Below are 22,641 nucleotides of genomic sequence, written 5' to 3' on the forward strand. Positions count from 1 at the left end.
AGACATTCTGTCCTCTATTATCAGATTTAATGTCATCCTAAATCATGTAGTTGGCTAGGTGCATAATCTATATATTTATATGCATATACGTGTATTTATATATGTATGTATGCATGTGTATATAGCAATATGTCTGCTAAATTAGATAACAATTGGTACAATCATCATCTCGCCCATCTCATGTGGTTCTTGGACTGACATGATCATGTTTTACATAACTAAGGTTCCTATATCAAATCCACCTTGATTGGTTCACCAATCACTAGTGAAGACAGAAGGGAATAGTTTTACTTAATATCTTCTAATAGAATTTTTAAGGATCACCTTAGTAGTGAATTCTTTTAATTAAAGTCTGGTGGTTGGAGTTATTCGTACAATTTTAATTGACTCCCTAGGTAGAAATTACTTACCCTGATAGTGCTTTCTTCTCTGGTCAAAATGAATTTCCACAGGCATCTTTTGTGCAAGAGAAGCTTCATCAAGTTCTCGGAAAAAAAATAGGGAGTAAAGGGGCCAATAAGTTAGCTAATGTGTCACTTAAGTTATTTTCTAAATTTGAAATCAGTATGTCCCAAGTATAGAAACAAATATTACAATTCTCAGAACACCATCCTGTAGTTACTTGTCCTTCCCATTTCTTTGCCATATTGTAGCGACTTGTCGAATTCTATGCTCTAACATCCTAACATTTGTTACGTCGATCACCTACGTGTATCTTAGACCTAGCTGAGCTACATACATTGAGCGTTTTCTTCTTGTTTCATGCCTGCAGATTTATATACTCCAAGTAGGCAAAAGGGTAATTCTTGAACCAGGGAGGGAGCTTGAAATCTAACCTCTTCCCCCACTTTTTTTCTTTTTTTTTTTTTTTTTTTTTTTTTTTTTCAATGCACCAATCTCTTAGAATTGAATGATGACTATTATCTACCTTAACTTACCTTCCTACACCCTTGGCAGGAGAATCCAAGTGCCTGCCCACTCTTAGTTGCTCTCTTCCTTTTTTCCCTAGTTTCTGTTCAACTTCTCTGAGAGTATATTCATTCATATGGTTCGCATAGCATCGAATCCATCTTCTTTCCATTTGTGGCTCAAGCTTATTTTAGAGGACTACTTGCTCAGTAGTTTAGAATAACATCAACACTTCAAGTATTTGCCGAGTCATCGATTCTCTTTTATATTCCACCTTTCCATTTCTTAATGATATGTCACCCACCATTATCTTGTACGGCATGGCATGAGGAACGCTAATAGGCTTGGCTCCTTAACATTACTCTCCTAAGTGGCAGTGAAAAGCCTGCCCCATCGATGACAAAAAGGCATCACATCACAAGAATCCTTTTGAGTCCAAACGTACACAGTATCTACACTAAGCAATAGGGTGGCATTACTGTAACAGCTTTCAATTGCCTACCAATAATACTACATCATCCAAGGTGCATTTTGAACAACGTCTAATTCCAAAATTTTTAAAGAACCCGGTAGTTTTGATAACCGTCCAAGTGACATCAGTAGCTTGACCAATAAAATTGTAGCAGAATTACAAGAATTTCAAGATTCCCTACAGCACCATTTACTTCCCTACCTCAAATACATATATAAGAAGCTATGAGGTCAGATACTGATAAAACCCATAAAAAGAGTGTGCCATTCGAAAACCATGTTTATGTTCAAATCCTGCATGAAACAGTAAATTCTATCATTTTGATACATGGCACAACCTCTTTTAATCAAGCAAATCTGAAATTTGACTTTTCTTAAATGCATCAACAGCTGCCAGTTGTGCTGCCACGGCCTTGTTTGGGAACATGTTATCAGCTTTCATCCTCTCCCTGAATCCATATGCTGGAGTCTTGGCGTTTATGTAGGCCTGGAGCAATGATTGGTACTGCCTCATCCTACCAACATAACCAATCTGCCTCAACCTGTGAAATATCTTCTCAGCATTATGAATGTCTCCCCTCTTTGAATACTGATCCAAGATAGCTATATATGAACTGTAAAGAGGCTTTATCTGATTCTGCTGTGCTGCTTTCTGCAATATTGAATCTGCTTTTTCCACCTCCCCAGCCTCCACGTGGAGCTTCACAAGTGCATCCCATGTCAAAGGACCAATTTTGCAGCCATAATCTGACATCCTCTTTGCTAACTCCTTCCCCTTGGCTAGAAGCTTATGGTTTGCATAAACCTTTAACAAAGCATTGTAATACTTCGATGATAGCTTCTTCCATGTCTTCAACATGTTCTCGAAGACTACCTCCGCATTTTCTATCTGCCCAAGCTTGCCCCAAGCCTCTATGGCGGCTAAACACTCCTCCAAACGAGGATGAGCCTCACATGCCTTCCAAACCCTCCCCACATCATCTGCTTTGCCAAGAGCAGCATATAGAGGAAGAAGAGCCTTGCAAGCAGCACGGTTCTCCATGATGTCATCACCTTCCATCTCCTTCAGAGCTGCTTCTGCTTTCTCATTGAGGCCTCCAAAGATGTAGTGCTTTGCGACCATGGCTTGGATCACCAAATCAGGCTCGACGCCTTCACCCTTCATCGTCTCTATAATTTGTTCCATACCTGATATATCATTGGCACGACCTTTGGTGTCTATCAAAAGCCTGTACGTGAAGAGAGATGGTTTGACATTTTCCTTTTCCATCATCAAGAGAACATCAGCTATTTTCTTTTGGTCTACCCTTTTATAGAGAAGCAGCAGTTGATTGCAAGCAAAGGTTGTAATGGGGAAACCAAGATCCCTAATTTTATTGAACACTTCCTCTGCTTTCGTAACATTGACAGCAGCAACACAATTAGCCAGAAGAGTTCTATAGATTACCTCACCCCTAAAGGACTCCGGAATCTTGTCAATGTACTTTTCAGCCCTTTGAAGACCATGTACTTTAGCAACCAAATCGAGATGAGAAGCATAATCACGCTCTACAGGTTCATTAGGTTTTTTTGCCTCCAGCCACTCAATGAACTGCAAAATTTAGGAAAGTAAATTTCTTAGATTAAAGACAACAAATGAATGCAAAGAAATGGCAAAAACTTGAAAGTAGAGATCCGTAGAATGAAACTGTTAAAACAGTACAGTGTACAAGATATGATTTTAGGGCTGCAAGTACAAGATATGCTCGAATCCAGGTGGGAGAACTGGGGGAGCTAACCACAACCCTTTTGCAGGCATAATAAAACCTGCTGGATAGGTGAATTATCTGATCCCCAAAAAAGAACAATAGGGACAAGTGTGATCAGTTGCGCCCCCTCACCTCTATGGCTCTTGAAACCATAGCTTCAAACAAGAAGCCAGCGCTGGGGAGATCATGTCAGATGATAAGAATCTCCCAACATCCAAAAAGGTCCTTAATGTTGGCATGCTAAACATGAAAATAAACTGCTGATAAAATTGCAAAGCAACTCAGTTGTTTGCAGATATAAAACATTACGATTTATATACAGTTATATAAAAAATATATGATACATGTCTTTGTAAATTTGCATGTGTTAGCAATTAGCCTTCATAGCTTTTATGAACATCTGCCAACAATTTGATATTAGTACAAAACATTAAGGGGGCGGTTCACATCACTAGAAATGAAACAGTAACAGAAAATAAAGGCAAATGGAAAAGTCCGTCTATGAGATGCCTCCATGCACAGCAAATCCATCAAGATGTTTTTAAGTCCATCTAGATTCTTATAACAAAGGCCTTCATGTCTTCTTATTGTGTTCACACAAAAAGAAAATATCTTCCGTTAACAGTAGTTGGATTTTTTGTTTCTAGGCAATATAAATCTTTCCCATAAATGTCACACCAGGCATACATACTAGTATGAGTTTCAAAAATATATACATGGGAAACTCAGCTAAACTAAAGAATCTAGAATGCAAAACTCTAGCACTCACGATGCTAATGTTCTGATTGTCAAGACAATTTCCCGTTAAGGCTTGCCGTGCTCAAGCCAAGTAATCTTGATGATACTAACAACCAACACACTTTTAAATTTTCCCTGCCTCAACTACATCAAAAAAGGGAGAGAGAAAAAACAGTTCCACATCTACATTCCAGATTGAAATTCTGTCTTTAATAAATGTTGGCAGATAATCAAGGTAGTGAACACTTAATAGTTTCCTATGAAACAGGAGATGCCTGATATTCTGAACCAGGAGTTGCCTAGTATTCTTCCTTCACTTCTATTAAGGTGCATCCAAGCTACCATTTAGTTAAATCATTTAGATCAACTAGCAGTTTATATAACTCTAAAATTTTGTAAGTTCCTAATTTCATGTTACAAGAATTTTGCCTTGTTACCTGGATTTCATGTCCAGCTCTAAGAATGCATGTCGGATATGCACCGGATATGTTTCATAAACTTAGATACTAATTCCTTTGTTGCAAATTTCAGAATTTACCTTCCCTAGCAAAGAGTACAAACAACCATAGTAAAGTAGGTAATAGTCTTTTATTGTTTATATAGCTTGATAAGTATGTAGAGATCAAAATAACTTTGGATTCTACGATGGCCCTATTACGGATATAAAGTGATCTTAGCACGAATTTCTATGAGCAATGCTTTGCATTATGAACTGGCTAAATGGAAAGAATGATTTATGATTTTATTTGCGATATATACTTGAAACCGTGTTTGTAAGATATTCATGATTTACGCATATATGATTGGCTTTATGACTTGCTTGACTAGAATGTCTTGTGAAAAATTCTATCTTGCAATAATTGTTATTTTCTTGAAATGATGCATCGATTCATATAAAAACTTATACTTGATCCACTAAGATAGTATAAGGTTTACTTACTGGGTTGTGTAGCTCATATCTTTTATTTCTTAAATTTTTAGAAGAACAAGTTAGGAATGGGAAGTGATCTAGATTTGGAGTGCATAGTAAGAGGCTTTTGTAGCAGAATTTTACTTTATTAGTTGATTATGGACTTGTAGTTAATAATTTTATGAAATTTTCAAATATGAATTTTGGAAAATATGAGAATTTTGGATTTAAAAGCTATGTACAAGGAACTTAATTCTTATTTAATTGATGGAAGACTTTGGATCCCTTATTATCATATTTTGTATGAGTTGAGTTTTTATACAAATTGTTATAATTAGCTTCATGTTATCGTGGGCAGTACCGCATGGTAGCCTAGCCATGTTATGTCCCAGATTTGGGGCATAACAATTGTTGGGTATAAAATACCCCCCAAGCCGAAGTTCATGCCAGGAGTGACCCTCCAGGAATTCTACCGACGTCCGACCTTCGCGACATCTTTCCGAACCTCCCCGGCGGCCGAGCCTCCACAACGTTCTCAAGTTTTGCCGACGGATAAACCCCTACTAATGTCAACCGGATTCTCCGCGACAAACGGACTCCATCCAAGTTTCTACGGTGGTCGACCACCTTCTAGACCTCATTCAGGCTCCTACAGGAGCCGGACCTCTTCCCCGAGCTCCAACTGCAGGTAGCCTTCGTCCGGGCTCCTACGGGAGCCAGACTTCTTCTCCGAACTTCGACCGCAGGTAGACTTCATCCGGGCTCCTACGGGAGCCGGTCTTCTTCCCCGAACAGGTAGACTTCGTCCGAGCTCCTACAGGAGCTGGACTTCCGCCCTGAACTCCTGTTGCAGATAGACCTCACCCGAACTCCTACAAGGGCCGGACTCCGAGCTTCTACTGCAAGCGATTCACTCCGAGCTTCTGCTACAAATGATCTACTTTAAATTTCTACTACGAGCGGTCCGCGCCGGATTCCCACTGTAAGCCTTCACCCGAGCTTCCATTGTGAACGAATTCCTTCCGGATTTCTATTGCAGGCAGGCTTCGACCAAGATTCCTCGACAAATGATCCCCATCCGGACTTCTACGGAGATCGGACTCCGACCGAACTTCTGTAGCGGACAAATTCCGGGCGAACTCCTACGACACACGAAATCCAGTAGCTGGACCCCCCAGCGGATGAACCTCTCCAGCGCCATCCGACATCCACTGCCGGTCGACCCTCTGCCGAATTCTGCGCGAAACCGAACTTCGTCTGCGGAAAGCCTCTGACCGAGCTCCTACGGCAAGCAGCCCTCGCCTGCGGTATTAACGCCCAAGGCACCCAACGGTAGAAGGTTTGCCAGCAACATCCGAACTCCTCTCAGATGAATGGCTACCTCTCTCCGCCAGGCACCTCAACCGAGCTTCGACCGACAGGCCTCTGCTCCCTGGCAGGCCACAATAATGGCCACGACTCTGCTCCACTTCCTGCGACGGATACCGCGCGGCTCTTCCACTCCCTGGCAGGCCACAGTAATGGCCACGACTCTGCTCCACTTCCTGTGGCGGATTCCGCGCGGCTCCTCCACTCTCTGGCAAGTTGCGACAACGGACGCTGCTCCACTCCCCGCAACAGGCTCCACGTGGCAGGCCACGATGATGGCCACGATTCCACTCCACTACTCAAAATAAACTTCTCCTGGCCTCGAACGGCCCACGACCAGGCGGTTACGAACGTCGCTATCAGTCTGTTGCATCCTCCGCCTATAAAAAGGGGACTCCATATACGTTATTCTCTAAGCTCTAATTTCTATCTCAAAACTCTGCTAAAATTTTCGTTCGAGCACTCCATTCTTGTTAAGGCAGAGAACTGACTTGAGCATCGGAGGGTCTTGCCGAAGCACCCCCAACTCCGATTTAGACTTCCTTTGCAGGTCCCGGTGGCGACCGCGACTCCTTCGACTCCAGCTTCTCCGACGCCGGCGAATTTTTGCACCAACAGGATTGGCGCTAGAGGAAGGGGCGGCGTGTCTTCGCAGTACCCTTGTTCTTAAAAGAGCGCTCAACGAGATCGCCTTCGGTCATCTTCTCCGACATCCTCTTCTCCTTCACTTACCAGATCTTCGCCTAATGCCTCCCCGCAAAGCATCCACCCGGCGATCCACGGCCTCCGCGGTCAGATCTCAGGCTCCGGCCTCACCTCCAGTTTTCCACTCCTCCGGCAACGGCGATTGGCGCGGAGCAATTCGACCTACTGGTTCAGCAGGTCAGAGGCCTCACTGAAGCGGTACAGGCCATGCAGCAGCAGCAGCAACAGCCGCAGGCGTCAATGCGACTGGAGAGAACGTCGCCGGAACTCCAAAATCCGACGGTAGGACAGGCCACTTGGGCCAGTCGCCCCGTCTTTCCCGAAAAGACGAATCCGAGGGTGGAGAGCCCTCAATCAGATCACGATTCTACTCTTGAAAGATCTCTACCTCCATTCTACCAGAAAACCCTCGAAACCCGTAGTCGAGAGGATTTCCTGGATCGAAGGCTCCAGAAGATGAACCGTCGGATCGAAAAACTCCGCCACGCTCCCCCCGCTTATGGTGAGGACATTTGTACTGACCCTCCCTTCTCTCAAATGATCATGCAGGAACCGATCCCGCCAAACTTCAAGCTCCCTTAATTTGAAAGCTACGACGGGACTTCGGACCCGGTTGACCACCTGGAGGCCTTCCGAACAATGATGCTACTTCATGGTGCGCCAGACGCCATCCTGTGTCGAGCTTTCCCATCCACCTTAAAAGGAGCGGCGAGAAACTGGTACCCGGTGCTGAAGCCGGATACCATCTTTTCCTTCGATCAGATGAGCCACCAGTTTGTGGCTCATTTTGTTAGCAGCCGACGTCCCCGGAGGGATTCGGAGTCCCTCATCAACATCAAGCAGAGGGAGGGGGAGTCCATTCGGGTTTACGTCAACCGTTTCAATATCGCCACGTTGGAGATCCGGAACTTGGACCAATCGATCGCAATGGCCGCTCTGAAAGGCGGCCTTCAAAAGAACGACCTTCTATTCTCCCTGGAGAAGAAATATCCCAAGAATTTTGCTGATTTGCTGGCTCGAGCCGAAGGGTATGCCCGAGCAGAAGAAGCCTTCAAGATGAAGGATGAGGAGACCGCGAGAGAGCGGCAGGCGAAAGACTCGAGTAAGCCCGCAGTCGAAAAAGGGGAGAGAGGCTCGGCCGCGTTCTCGAACTCCTTCCGGGCACAAGTGCGCCCAGACTCCTCCCCGAGTGCGCAGGCAGAGAAGCCAAGAGCGCAGGGTTCGACGGGGCTCTCCCCCAAGAAGATTCCGCAGCTACGCCCCCCTCAACGCATCGAAAACCCAGGTGCTGATGGAAGTCAGAGAGCAGCTCCCTAGGCCAGAAAGGATGCGCACACACCCCGAGAAGCGCAATCCTAACAAATTCTGCCTCTACCATCGTGACCACAGCCACGACACAGAGGAATGCATTCAACTCCGAGACGAGATCGAGGAGCTCATCAGACGAGGTCAGCTCGATAGGTTCATTCGACGCCGGCCTGAGGGTAGAGAGGATCGACCAAGGGCCCTGCCGCAACCTGAGCCGCCGAGGAGGGAAGAGCAGCCCGGAGATCGGCCACCAATTGGGATCATCAACTCCGTCTCTGGAGGACCTTGATGGGAAGCAGACCTTCTACAACCCTAAGATTTGAAAAACCTGTAAATGTATTGCGAACGACTTCGCTTTAAATCAAGATTCCTTTCAGACTTGCACATCTTCCCCTTTTGGCATGGACTTGTAATGACAGGGGATAACCCCTTCAGACAACGAAAACGACACCTAATATGGGCAAAATCGAAAGTCCGGTTATTTTTAGACCGGATGGGGGGAAAGGCCCTACAACGCCCTTATGTGCCCCCACAGCCATGTTAGGGACAGGAGGAGAACCTCGCCCTAACATGAGCAGGCCGAAGGCCCGGTTATCTTTAGACCGGATGGGGGGAGAGGTCCTACAACACCCTTATGTGCCCCCACAGCCCTGTTAGGGACAGGAGGAGGACCTCGCCCTAACATGAGCAAAGTCGAAGACCCGGTTGCTCTTAAGACCGGATGGAAAGAGAGGCCCTACAACGCCCTTATGTGCCCCCACAGCCATGTTAGGGACAGGAGGAGAACCTCGCCCTAACATGAGCAAGGCCGAAGACCCGGTTATCTTTAGACCGGATGGGGGGAGAGGCCCTACAACGCCCTTATGTGCCCCCACAGCCCTGTTAGGGACAGGAGGAGGACCTCGCCCTAACATGAGCAAAGTTGAAGGCCCGGTTACTCTTAGACCGGATGGGGGGAGAGGCCCTGCGACGCCCATATGTGCCCCCACAGTCCTGTTAGGAACAGGAGAAGAACCTCGTCCTAACCTGAGCTGAAATCGACTACATCAGAAATAGGAGAAGAGCCTCGTCCTGACACCAACTAAGGTCCGACCATTCGAGGCCTGATAAGAAAGAAGAGAACCTTCTCGACGGCCCCTCTACGCTACCGCGACCCCATAAAAGGCTAGGGAGAACCCCTGCTTAAAAGGAGGGAGATGTGAAGGAAAAGCGACGGACTACACCAGCGAAAAATGGAGGCCAAACTATACCAAAGACACAAAGGACCTCGTCTCCGCGAAGAAGGAGAAAGAGAAAGAGAGATCTACGATCACGAACGAAAAGGCGAACCAACGCGGCAATGGCTAGGAACCTTCGGACGATGTCGACGTCGAACAAATCAAAAAACACAAGAAATTCGGTAATGACGACCTAATACAAAGATGAACAAGAAACTTTCGGCCAACATCGACATCGAACGGGACAAAAAATGAAAGAAGTCCGACGGACGACAATTCAACACGACGCGCGGGCAAGGTAACAAAGATCTTCTTTTCATTTCGTTAGCAAAACATGCGTTACAGAGCCCATAAGGCAAAAAAAAAAAAAACAAACAAACAAACGGCATAAGAAGACACAAAGAGGGACGAAAGGCAAAAAGAGCCCTAAGGAGGCCCGACTTCTTCCGACTTCGAACTTTCGGCTTCGATCCTCATCAGGGAGTGCCTTAAGCTCTCGATTTCTTCTTCCAATTCTCTCTCCCTCATTAGCATCTCCATATACCTCCGATGAGACCATTGGCTTTCGTTCTCCGCCTCTCGGAGCCTCTTTCTCAGGACCTCAGATTCTGTCTCCGTGTCCTTGACTGTCTGCTGCTCGTATACCAGCTGGATCTTCAACTGCTGCAGCTCGGCCTTCCCCTCCCCAAGGACGACAGATAGCTTTTTTATGGTTCCTCTCAGGGATTGGAGTTCGTCGGGATCCCGAACAGGAGCAAACTGAGCTCCTTCAGCTAACTGCCTTTGAAGGCGGGCAACCTCGTCGCTCGCCATCCTGAGCTTCCCTCTGTAGTCGTCCACCTGCTTGCACCAGCCGGCCCGGTATGCATTATAGTTCGCCTCGGCATCCTGAAGCTGTTGCTGAAGGTCGGAGAACTTCGACCATTCTTGATCACGGTCGGCCCAAGTCAAAAGCCAGGACGAGCTTCCTTCCAACTAGCTGATCTTCTCCTGCGCAGCCGACAGCTCCGCTCTGATAGAGCTGATCTTGGAAGCTTGAGCCCAAGATCGGTCGCTGGCGCGCTTCTTGTATTCCTCGAGCTCCTTCTCGAAGTTCGCCTTCCTCCAATTGTACTCCATGATCCCCTTCACGTGGAGGTTCCGAAAGTAGGTGGCCTCCGCAGTGGCCTCAGAGTGGCTCTCCCGCAACCCGCGAAGTTCGTTCTCCATCTCCTTCGACTTTTTTGTTAAATGACGAACTCTCTTCCTCAGATGTTGGATCGTGGACTTCAGTGGAACCCCCTATGGCAAGGGAAGCGCTTCGGCAAAACACTGCCATCGGGGGACGAAAGCGTCAAGGCGCGACTCATTGCAGAAAGAAAAAAGAAAAGAGTAGAGAAACCCCCCATAAGGAGAAACCCAATTTTATTGATTGAATGTTTCTTAAAGACAAAAGGAAAAAAAAAATTGCAGTAAAAGAAAAATACAAAGTCAGAGGTCTCAGACTTCCGAAGTAGGAGTTGAGGAGCTCGATGTTCTTGGAAGAGGGGCTGCGGTGGCAGCGGCAGTGGGAGAGGGCCCGGCTTCGTCTTCAGATGCCTCATCCAAGAAGCTGAGGTCGAGCTCGGAAAATTTTTTGACCATCTTCTCTTGGCAGAGCTCAAACCCTTTGATGAATGCTTCTTGACCGAACTTGACGTTCAGGTCCCTCATGTCCGCAGAGGCCTTGAACACCTCCACCGCTAGGACCCTGGCCTCCGAGATCAGAACCGGAATCTGCTCCGTCAAATTTGCGACCTCGGCCTCCGCCTTCCTTACCATCTCCTCCGACGCCTGCTTTTCTTTCTCAAGGGCCTCTTGGAGGTTGGCTATCTCGGCAGCCTTTTCTTTGAAGCGGGCGGCTTCGGCCCGGCGACCCTCCTCCGCCTGGATGGCGTCCCTCCTCGCCCGGTTCGTCGCCTCGATGTTGACAAGGAGCTGGTGCCCGATCTGCAAGGGTGGCCAGGAGGTCAGAACGAAAGTTGAGAAGCTAATTAAATGAAGGTGCGAGGGGAAGGAGGAAAGTGAATCTGTTTACCTCGAGAAATGATCCTAGAAAATCCCAAACCCGCTGCTCGGGGTCGGCATGAACGATCCTCTGGACGACTTCAGGCAGGATGCAGCCGTCGACCAGTCGCTTTATCAGGTCCCTGTCATTAAAGAGATTCTTCTCCGGCTCTTCTTCAGAACCGTGGGGCTCTTCGATGGCGGCTCGGCGGCTACTCACCCTGCGGGCCACCGTCTTCCTTCTCCTCCCCCTCTCAACCCCTGGCACCTCCTCGAAGCGGGCCCCCGAAGCGGAAACCTCAACGGGAGAACTCCTTGAAGAGGCTCGGGGGGCCGGAGGTTCGACGTCTGAAGGAACGTCGACCGCGAGAGCCGCCTGGGCAGGCGTGGCCGAACTCGTTTCCTCCGTTCTGACCTTCTTTGCCGACCCGAAGGCCGCAGCGCCTTTCCTTTTGTGAACCTTGAGGCCCCTGGCAAGCATCCGTGCTGCTTCGGCGTCCATCCCTGAAAAAAAAAAAAAGAGATCAGCAATGGGATGAAAAAGGAAGAGGTGACGCGCAACAAAAGAAAAAAAGAGAGAAAAAGAGAAAGGGGAGAAGAAAAGGAGAAAAGAAGAAGAAAGGAAAGATGGAATACTCGCAGAATCCAGGGGACTCAAGCCGATGTTGAACAGAAAATGCTCCTTCAAAAGGTTGGGAAGGAAAGGAGTCGAATAACTAAGAAGCTTCCGGGCAGCCTGAAGGTCGTCCTCCCCCAGGCTAGGAGCCCGGCGGACAGAGTCCCTCAGGGAGCCCCAAAGGGGCAATCCCAGCTTTAAGGTCGGACATTGGACGTAGAGGTACTTCCCCTTCCAGTTATGGATAGAAGAGGGAGCACCTTTTAGCAACCCCTTCTTGCCGAACTGGGGGGAGAAGTACCACCAGTCCTTTGCCGAAGGGTGACGCTTGAAGGTGTAAAAATACCTAAACAAAGAAAGAGATGGCTGAACTTCGACTACGTGGCAAAGGGAGAGGAATCCTATCAAAAACCTAAAGGAATTCGGCACGACTGAAGCTAAAGAAATGTCCAAAAAACGGAAAAGAGCAACAACGAAGGGCGAAAGCGGAAGCCGGAGCCCAGCACGGAAGGCCTCCTGGTACAGGCAGAAACGGCCAGGTGGGGGGGTGTTGGCCCGGTCGGCGGGACCAGGGAGCTCCAGATCATACTCCGAAGGAACTCCGTACTGAACCTTTATCAGTAGAAGATCATCCGGAGTCAGAGAACAGGGAATGGCGCCCGACGCAAAAATCGGACGAGGCCCAGCCCTAGATGTGGGTTCGTCTACAATATGAGGGTTCTGGTAGACTGAGGCAGACGAGCTCTCGGAACTGCTAGAGGCGGAGGTGCCAGAAGACATTTTAAGCAAGAATCTTAAAAATCCCGAAGGGATCAGGCAAAATAAGAGCCGAAAGGCTCGTGGGGGACCTAACAAGAGGAATGCGACAGAAGGAAAATAGGAGAGAAGGGGCACCTAGATGGCAAGAGAAGGAACGAAAGTTCCAGGACTAACCTAAGTCGCTCCGAAGGATGCAGAGGCGCAAGGATAGGGATGACTCGAAGAACACCTAGGACCAGAGCGGACGCCAAGGAAGGTCAGAGCTCTCGGAGAGAAGGCGGCTACCAACAGGACTCTCAGACAGAATGAAACTCCTGGAGGCGGAAAGGCGGGTTTAAATAGACCCTGGGATCCGGCGCTATAATGATCGCGGATCTCCCCAAGCCGACCCACTCTCGCCACATGTTCCACTCGCCACAGCAGGCGGCTAAAAGCGGCTGACAGTTGACAAAGCCATTACTGCGCCGTGCTTGGGACAACGCTCCAGCGAGAATTCCGAAAGGTCTCTCCGAATCGCCCCGATTTGAAAAGACTCCAGCACGCACGCATTAAATGCCAGAATTTCCGAGGGCGGTCGTGCGCGGGATTCAAGGGAGCAACTTCGGCTGTGAAAATTTCTCTGTACTTCATTCGAAACTCGAACTCGAAAGTAGGGGGACTGGTGTTGAGTATAAAATACCCCCCAGCCGAAGTTCGTGCCAGAAGTGACCCTCTAGAGATTCTACCGACGTCCGACCTTCGGCAACATCTTTCCGAACCTCCCCGGTGGCCGAGCCTCCGCAACGTTCTCAAGTTCTGCCGACGGATAAACCCCTACCAGTGTCAACCGGATTCTCCGCGACGAACGGACTCGATCCAAGTTTCTACGGTGGTCGACCACCTTCTAGACCTCGTTCGGGTTCCTACGGGAGCCGGACCTCTTCCCCGAGCTCCAACTGCAGGTAGACTTCGTCCGGGCTCCTACGGGAGCCGGACTTCTTCCCCGAACTTCGACCGCAGGTAGATTTCATACGGGCTCCTACAGGAGCCGGTCTTCTTTCCCGAACAGGTAGACTTCGTCCGAGCTCCTACGGGAGCCGGACTTCCGCCCTGAACTCCTGTTGCAGGTAGACCTCACCCGAACTCCTACAAGAGCCGGACTCCGAGCTTCTACTGCAAGCGATTCACTCCGAGCTTCTGCTACAAACGATCTACTTTAAATTTCTACTACGAGCGGTCCGCGCCGGATTCCCACTGTAAGCCTTCACCCGAACTTCCATTGTGGACGAATTCCTTCCGGATTTCTATTGCAGACAGGCTTCGACCAAGATTCCTCGACAAATGATCCCCATCCGGGCTTTTACGGAGATCGGACTCCAACCGAACTTCTGTAGCGGACAGATTCCGGATGAACTCCTACGACACACGGAATCCAGTAGCTGGACCCCCCAGCGGATGAACCTCTCCAGCGCCATCCGACATCCACTGCCAGTCAACCCTCTGCCGAATTCTGCACGAAACCGAACTTTGTCTGGGGAAAGCCTCTGACCGAGCTCCTACGGCAAGCGACCCTCGCCTACGGTATTAATGTCCAAGGCACCCAATGGTAAAAGGTTCGCCAGCAACATCCGAGCTCCTCTCAGATGGATGGCTACCTCTTTCCGCCAGGCACCTCAACCGAGCTTCGGCCGACAGGCCTCCGCTCCCTGGCAGGCTACAGTAATGGCCACGACTCTGCTCCACTTCCTGCGGTGGATTCCGCGCGGCTCCTCCACTCTCTGGCAAGTTGCGACAACGGACGCTGCTCCACTCCCCGCAACAGGCTCCACGTGGCAGGCCACGGTGATGGCCACGATTCCACTCTACTCATAATAAACTTCTCCTGGCCCCGAACGGCCCACGGCCAGGCGGTTACGAACGTCGCTATCAGTCTGTTGCATCCTCTGCCTATAAAAAGAGGACCCCAGATACATTATTCTCTAAACTCTAATTTCTATCTCAAAACTCTGCTAAAATTTTCGTTCGAGCACTCCATTCTTGTTGAGACAGAGAACTGACTTGAGCGTCGGAAGGTCTTGTCGGAGCACCCCCAACTCCGGTTTAGACTTTCTTTGCAGGTCTCGGCGGCGACCGCGACTCCCTCGACTCCAGCTTCTCCGACGCCGGCGGATTTTTGTACCAACAACAATTATATTTCAAATATAAATATACCACTGCCTATTTCATTAACATATATGTTCAATGGCATCTCCAACTCTCTTTTTCCTTTTATGGTTCTTTTTTTTTTTGAGTTAGCATCAAAACACACAAATGCACATTTCTATATGTATTTCTTATCTTTTTTCTGAATAATCTGACTGTTTCAATTTTGTCTGGAAGTATGCATTTCTTATTTATAACCATCACAGCATATTGCATGTATGACAGTCAAAAGTTCAATGTTTATTAAATATCCAAATTAATATCAGGAATTCTATATGGCCACTTAATATAAAGTTTGACAAAGTTGTGTGGTACATGATCATGCAACAAAATATAACCGCAGGATAAGATCAAGAATGCAGATTGTTACAAAAATGCAAAATTATTTGTCTATAATGTTAGGTATTTGCTTATATGTGGAATTATAATTGGGCTACTTTATAATTCTCTAGAATTTTCAATTATTGGTATACTTTTTCGCTAGACATTCCCACTTTGTTGGTTTATTGGCAGACCTTATTATCAAAACATCAGTCTTCATGTACCTAGCACAACAACTTTCACAACAAGATTTCTGACATATTCTTTTTGTTTTCATGTATCAGAATGCATGCAAGTATTTTTTTTTTCCATATTTTCAACTAAAGGATCATTCACATAATTTAATCCATTTTCAATTAAATCATCCAACAACAAAGCAAAGCATCTTGAACATTTCAGCCTAATATTGGGCCAAAACATATTACAAAACCAAAATTCTACCCATATAGTGAATGCCTTGTTTCTCTCACCTCCATCACTTCCCACCAGCATTTAATACTTGTGTACTTTTTGTTTCCAAAACCTAGCAAGCATACATATGCTATAACCTTAGGCAATATCTAACAAGTATACTAGACAGAACAAAAATATTCACAATTAAACTTGGGGCTTTCGGTCATGATGAATTCCATTACAAGATTGCTCTATTTTCTTCACCCTTGCACATAAAGAAGACAAAGTTTCTCAACATATAGTTTTACAAATTCAATTAAGCACAATTTTAGAATGCATAATTGTTTCCTACCACCATTAATGATCATTATGGATGATAGCTGTTTTGCGTGAAAATTCTTTGTACCTTTGACAGTTGATGGTTGATCATATATTATGAAGAATTCATATCTAGCACGTTAAAATCCTTTGAAGCCTAATAAAATGATTTGATAAGAAACAAACAAAAAATTGTGGAAAATAATAGAGTGAGTGGGCATAGCTCAGCAAAACTCTTAGGAATATGTGACACAGTAAGCAATTATTCACAGAGATTAATGTGAGACCAAAAATATCTGATTCTAATAGAGATTAAACAGCTACCATATGGTGATCAAATTGGACAGATTAGGAGGGCTTGTTTGTCCCTTATACAAAGTAATGCAACTTTCTACTCTAACAAAGACTATAAAAATAAATTTATTCATCCTATAAAACAGTACCAAAATTTTGTGCAACAAGCAGTGCTGGAAGCACTATTTTCACCATGCTTTGACATGTAAATTGCAATTAGGCATGGCATGATGTGAAGCTATTGTATAAAGGAATCTGGAAGATATGGTATGAAGATTTTAAGATTTGCAATTGTCTTGCAAAAAGCAAGAGTTGATATTTTAAAAATCATAATTTCAATGAACTTGGTTAGGAGAAACAAGCACCTGTAGAGCCTTTGCATAAAACCGCCATTTTCGAAGATTTAGAATAGCAATAGAGATCTCACCACGACCTAAAGGGTTACCTTCTTCAACCCATTTATCAAGCACACTATTAACAGTTTGACGAGGAGATTCCATTAAAATCTTGAAAAGTGGAGATGTAAATCTCTTCCTCCTTGATTCCTTTTCAACATTTATATCTGATTCAGTATCTGACAACCCAAGTGAATTATCAGCAGCTTCATCCGGATCTTCTTCTGAGGTTTCTCCCTCAGATATTAATTCATCATCCTTTTTGCTCACAATTTGCCCCACTTTATCAGTTTCCGGAGGTATCTCTAGATCAGAAAAGCCATCCTCTAGATCATTCTCCCGATCACTGGATTTTGCTCCAGCCTGAGAAGAAAGATTTCGACTCCTGATGAACAAATTTGCAGAAATAGAAGGCCCATGGGAAAATGACTTTGGAAGAATGCAGCATCCAGAAATGTGATGGTCTTTCTCATGATGCCAATCCCTCAAGTTACTACTTGGCACATCCAAGTTACCAAAGTAGGTACCAGAAATAGCAATGCATTGAGTATGACCCCTGACAGTAGCATGAAGACAGATAAAAAGTTAGAGTTACTTCTAAAGTGATAATAGATTATGAAGACTATGCTGCTACTTGCAACAATTATATCCTAACTGCAGTCATTCCGTCCATGTGAAAACAACCAGATGGCTTATCTTTTGCTTTATTAGACACTATATGGTCATATCATATAAATTTATCAACTGATATGCAATATAACAAAAGTTTGCATCATTATTTTTTGAAGTACAGCAAAAAAGCTGGCTGTACATGAAGCCCCATCAACGAGATCCAATTAAAGTGAAGCCACAAGCTACAAGCTCAGCAGATTGCTCTTGTTATCAATCATCAATTCTGCAGCTGCTCATTCTAACCATCCAATCAAGATTCAATGGTCACCATGAAGGCATCATTTCAACCCTCAAAGTTGATGGACAACATACCGTTGAAATGTATATATGCAAAAAGCAATATCTTCAAGTCAACAAATCAAAAAGATTATAAACCATAAAAGATAAAAGCTAAACTTTCAAAGTTCAATAAAAAATTATAAATTAAATATGGATATATGACAACTTTGAAAAGAAAACACACTTCAATCAAAAAGAAAAGCAAACGCACACCATAAAATTCATATGCAGAAAAAAAAAGTGAATGCACTTGTACAAGATAAAACCATTTAACTCATCAGATCACGATTTGCTGTTTACTTTGCTATTCATAAAACAAGAACTAATTTTGCATTGGAGATCGTGAACTTTCTTCAGGAGAAAAGAGATGAAATACGCAATGACGGTGAAGTGCTAAGATTAAAGACACATATAACATGGAATTAGGAAAATATAAACTGATAAAAGTTCATAAGCTTATACAATATAAAATTGTCCATAGAAGTCGAAACCATTTGCTGACTAGTGAACCATAAATTATCAGAACGCAAGTTGCTTTTATTTTGCCATTCATAAAACAAGTACTAATTTTGAAACTTTCTTCAGGAAAGAAAAGAAATATGAAATTATCAACGATGTGCTAAGATTAAAGACACATATAACATGGAATTACGAAAACTGCACTGCTAATCAATCGTGTGAATCGTGAAAAACATTTGGAAACAAAACCACATAAAACTACATCACGAACCAAATTCGAGACCTAAACAAAGAATCAGAGAAGAAGAAGAAGAAGAGGGAAAACTTAATCAAACAACAAAACGTTTTGGTTTTGGATTAAGTTTTCCACGAGAGCGAGTAGAGTGAGGGGGGCGACGGGAAGGAAGGAGCATCACCTCATAGGGTTTGCGGCTCTGCGGAGCGCCCACATGGTGGTTCCGGGCGGTCGTAGCCGAGATGGATAAACCCTGGCTTTCAGCAGCGATGACTGCCCTAAAACCCGGACCGCAAAACCCTAGCGACGGGTCACACAGACCTATTTTTTTCCTGTTTCCTACACGGGGAGTTATGTACAAATAGTAGGTAATTGGGCCCCTTCTTAACTGGGCCATTTCAACCCTCTCTCCTCCCGTCCTAGCCTACCGACCCAAATAGCTTTGCAAACTGCCGCCGATGATAAAGTTCTCTTCTGATTTAAAATCAATTGCGCAGCAAAAAGAAAAGTGTCGCATGCCCTAATCATGGTAATTTCAGATGACGTTGGAAAATATCTATGCTGTTTTAGGATTCATTTTGATGGTGGGATCAGGCAAAATGTGGTGAAGGAAAAATCACAAAGTGACTAGGTTTTGTAGATTTTAAATGAGAGGGATGAAAAAGTAGTCTCTCAATGGATAAGTTTCCTACCTTGTATGAAAAATAGATACTCACGTGGGAGATGAGAAACCCACTTTCCCACGAGCTATCGAGATAAATTTTTTTTTTTTCAAAATACCCTCAACTAAATATAAATCATTTTAAAAAGTATGCTCCCTATGCTATTTTTCTATACTCAACTAAATATGTTAAAACTATTTTTCAAATATAATATCTAATCATCAACTTTTCAAAAAATATATTTCAATCATATAAAATTCTTCTCGCAAATCAAACAAGTCCTTCGTTATTCTTAAATTTTAATTTCATTATTCTTTAAGTAAAGAGCACTTATTAGCAACTATAGTAACATCTCATTTTCCATATTTTGCATTCCCTATACTTGCTTATTCTCCACCTTTGTACCCAATTGATTTTTCGGTCAAATTCTTCATGATCAATTGCACTGAAATTCCTCATTTTATTTTTCATACAATTTTTTATTTTCTAGCATTGCCGATGATCTTAGGATGCTAATGTTAACCACCTCTATGAACCTACAAGACAACAAATGAGGATGAAGGCTTGCCGTATTGGCTCTAATCAGTCTCTTCAATGCTTAAGTTAGCAAAAGTTTCTTCAAAAGAAAATAAAAGAAAAAAAAAAATAGGAGGATAACGTCTCCCCAAGTTAAGATCATTTAGATCAATTTGTTGAGGGTATTTGGACTTATTTATAACTGGAGTCCCAAATTTTCTAAACCGCATCCCAACATACTTAGAGCCCTACTGCAATAAACTACTAGCATAACATCCTTAGAGATATACTATAGGAACCTAGCATGTGTGGAATTGGGGACGCCTTTGAGACAGTGGAGACCAAGTTGCTCATTTATGGGAAGACTCTGCCAGACACAGATCATGATGTAGACGTCATAGCTCACAGATATATGAAATTGAGAGATGGACCGAAAGGATGCGAATTTGACTTGACAGCTATTGCATGTGTTAGGATACTGACTGATTCGAGGTATCCATGGTGCCGTCAAGGTATCTGCTAAGGTATCCGAGATATCTGCTGAGATACCACTGATTCTTGTAGGATATTGATACTATCACAGTAAAATGGTAATAATTTTATCATCCGATATTAGAATCCTTAAGTTGACCCATTCTCGAAAGTTTTTTTCGAGCTCTACGAGACTACTTCATCATCATTATAAATTTCGAAGCCTAATTCAATCATTTGATAGTCCTACGGAAGCGCGCAAGAGTCTTAATCTGTCATAAAGTCTATTTTTGATTTATTTAATATTTTATTTTTTTTTTAAATTTCTTTTTTTAGTTGACTTAAGACTTTTATACTATAAATAGGCCCTTGGCCATCATTGTAATTAGTTTTTTTAGAGATTATTGAATTAAAACTCATGAGAAAAGAGTTTCTTCTTCTTTTTCTCCATCTTTCATTGTTTCGTATGTCTTCCATCCTTCTTCTCTAACGATCACCATGCTATAGACTGCGTCACTTGATATCAAAGCCCTTCAGATCCATAATGGGATGATCGCAAGAAGAACCAATCTATGAATCAAGCAGCAGCCCATGAAGAAATCACACAATGGGAACGGGACCTAATGTTGGAGTGCGAAGATTTAAGAAGACGAGTGGCGGATCTGATTATGCATCTTATGCAGTTAGAAATCCGGGATGCGAGATCTGAGGCAGAACTTGATGATCGTAGATTTGATGGAGAGTTTTCAGATTACGAAAATCCTTTTCATGGGGATCTTTCCACAAGCCAGTGAGAAGATCGTGATAACTTGTTCAAACGATCAACCCACTGATTTGACTCCATAAGAGTAGATCTAACTGAATATTCGGATGGTCTGCAGATGGAAGTGTTCCTTGATTGGCTGGATCAGATCGAGTGTATCTTCGAGTACAAAAAAGTATCTAATGATAAAAAAGTAAAACTTGTTGCCTTAAAATTGACGGTCGAGCTTCTATATGGTGGCAATAGTTGAAAAAAATCAGAAAGTGCAGAAGTAAATAAAAAATTCAGAATTAAAAGAAGATAAAGAAGACATTGAGGGAGTAGTTTTTACCTTTCAACTACATGCAATCCTTATACCAGCACCTATAGAACCTGCGACAAGATCCTAGATTTATGGATGATTACATGAAAGAGTTTTACCAACTTGTGGCTAGGAACGATCTTGTGGAGAATGAGGAATAGATGGTGGCAAGGTACCTGGAGGGACTACGACTGTAGATTTAGGATGCTTTAAGGCTCCATATCCTGTGGACTGTCAAAGAGGCATACCATCATGCTGTTGTTGCTGAGGAACAGCTGTGGCACAAACCTATACCCAGATCTAACCCACCCCAATGAAGCAATCCAATGATGAGAAATCAGGGGGACATGCGGCGCAATACTACTAACCCTCCTATTTGTATTACAGAAACAAGATCCTCAAATCCAACCCAATTGGATCATCGAATCTGCAGTGTTACAATTGCGATGAAATTGGACACATACAGAATAATTGTAAAAAATCTGTTGGATAATCCGAAAAGCAGCTGCTAACTGAAGAAGGAGAACCATCTGAGGAAGAACAAGAGCCTGTCTATAATGAAATGGATAACGAAGAAGATGACTCCTTACTGTTTAGCGATAGCGAGGAGGCTCTAATTATTCAAAAAAGCCTACTTGCTCCCAAAAGAGAAGAAAAAGAGGACTGAAGACGGATCAATATTTTTCATACCTATTGCATCATTGAAAAGAAGGTCTGCGAAGTCTGTTGGGAATAGTATCCCAAAGTCAATCGTCAGCCTGTTGACGGTTGTACTCATTTTTGTATTTGTACATGAATTATGAATTAATAAAAATTATTTTGATATTTTTTTATTATAAAATATTTCATCTTCTAATGAACTCCTATATTGTGGTGAAGTCCTTAGGACTATTTAGACTCGACAAAGAAGGATTTATCATTTAGTCCTTAAACTGTTCGCGACCAAATGATACGTTGTTACCAAGGACGATAACGTTTATCAAGCATAGGTCGTTGTGTGCCATATAGGTTGGTTGTCCTCTTAACCAATGAGTGTGGAGACACTGGTATGGCATACAGATGAGATGTAAGGATACATCTGTACTGAACGTGACCGACTTCGGAGCTATTTTTGCTGTCAAGATTTGCTCCAATAGAATATGGGTATAAATATCCCTCCGACCTGAGACCGCCACGGTGACTTGCAAGCAACTCACTGCACTTAGGCACTGGACTACCTGAATTTCTAATTCAGTGACGGAAGGCTGCTGGGTGTAGTCAAGTACTTGACTTGTCGGTGCGTGTGTCAAGATGGGATTGACCACTCTAGTTTAGGAACTGTGTACAGTCGTATTTTAATTTAGCAAAATCTTGGCCAGGGTAGTCTTTGTGAGGAGTCACAGGACAGTTTGAGTTGAGCACGATTCGGATGATCTGATCAAGGTTGACAGTTTAACCCTGAGTCGTCCTAAACACAGAGGTCAAAAGGATGAATTATACAGTAACCATATTCATGTAGGTTCTGAATGTTGCGATTGTGACTCTTCAATCTATCTGGACATTGGATACCATTGCTAGATGGTCACTTCGATTAGTACAGGAATTGGTTCCTGTGCTACCAGCTTAGG

General features: G+C 44.2%; 2 protein-coding genes across 2 annotated transcripts; both read right to left on the reverse strand.

The window, feature by feature from the left end:
* Positions 1-1,455: 1,455 nt before the first annotated feature.
* Positions 1,456-18,674, reverse strand: LOC105034235 (pentatricopeptide repeat-containing protein At1g80270, mitochondrial). The gene is made up of 3 exons (XM_010909297.3): positions 18,503-18,674; positions 16,647-17,232; positions 1,456-2,971 (listed from the first exon to the last, which is right to left on the reverse strand). The coding sequence occupies exons 1-3, from the start codon at positions 18,535-18,537 to the stop codon at positions 1,724-1,726; spliced, it is 1,869 nt and encodes a 622-aa protein (XP_010907599.1). The 5' UTR covers positions 18,538-18,674; the 3' UTR covers positions 1,456-1,723.
* Positions 2,978-16,635, reverse strand: LOC140853682 (uncharacterized). The gene is made up of 2 exons (XM_073248382.1): positions 11,431-16,635; positions 2,978-11,342 (listed from the first exon to the last, which is right to left on the reverse strand). The coding sequence occupies exons 1-2, from the start codon at positions 12,793-12,795 to the stop codon at positions 10,854-10,856; spliced, it is 1,854 nt and encodes a 617-aa protein (XP_073104483.1). The 5' UTR covers positions 12,796-16,635; the 3' UTR covers positions 2,978-10,853.
* Positions 18,675-22,641: the final 3,967 nt, after the last annotated feature.

The sequence above is a fragment of the Elaeis guineensis genome, chromosome 14, assembly GCF_000442705.2.
Source record: "Elaeis guineensis isolate ETL-2024a chromosome 14, EG11, whole genome shotgun sequence".
NCBI lineage: Eukaryota > Viridiplantae > Streptophyta > Magnoliopsida > Arecales > Arecaceae > Elaeis > Elaeis guineensis.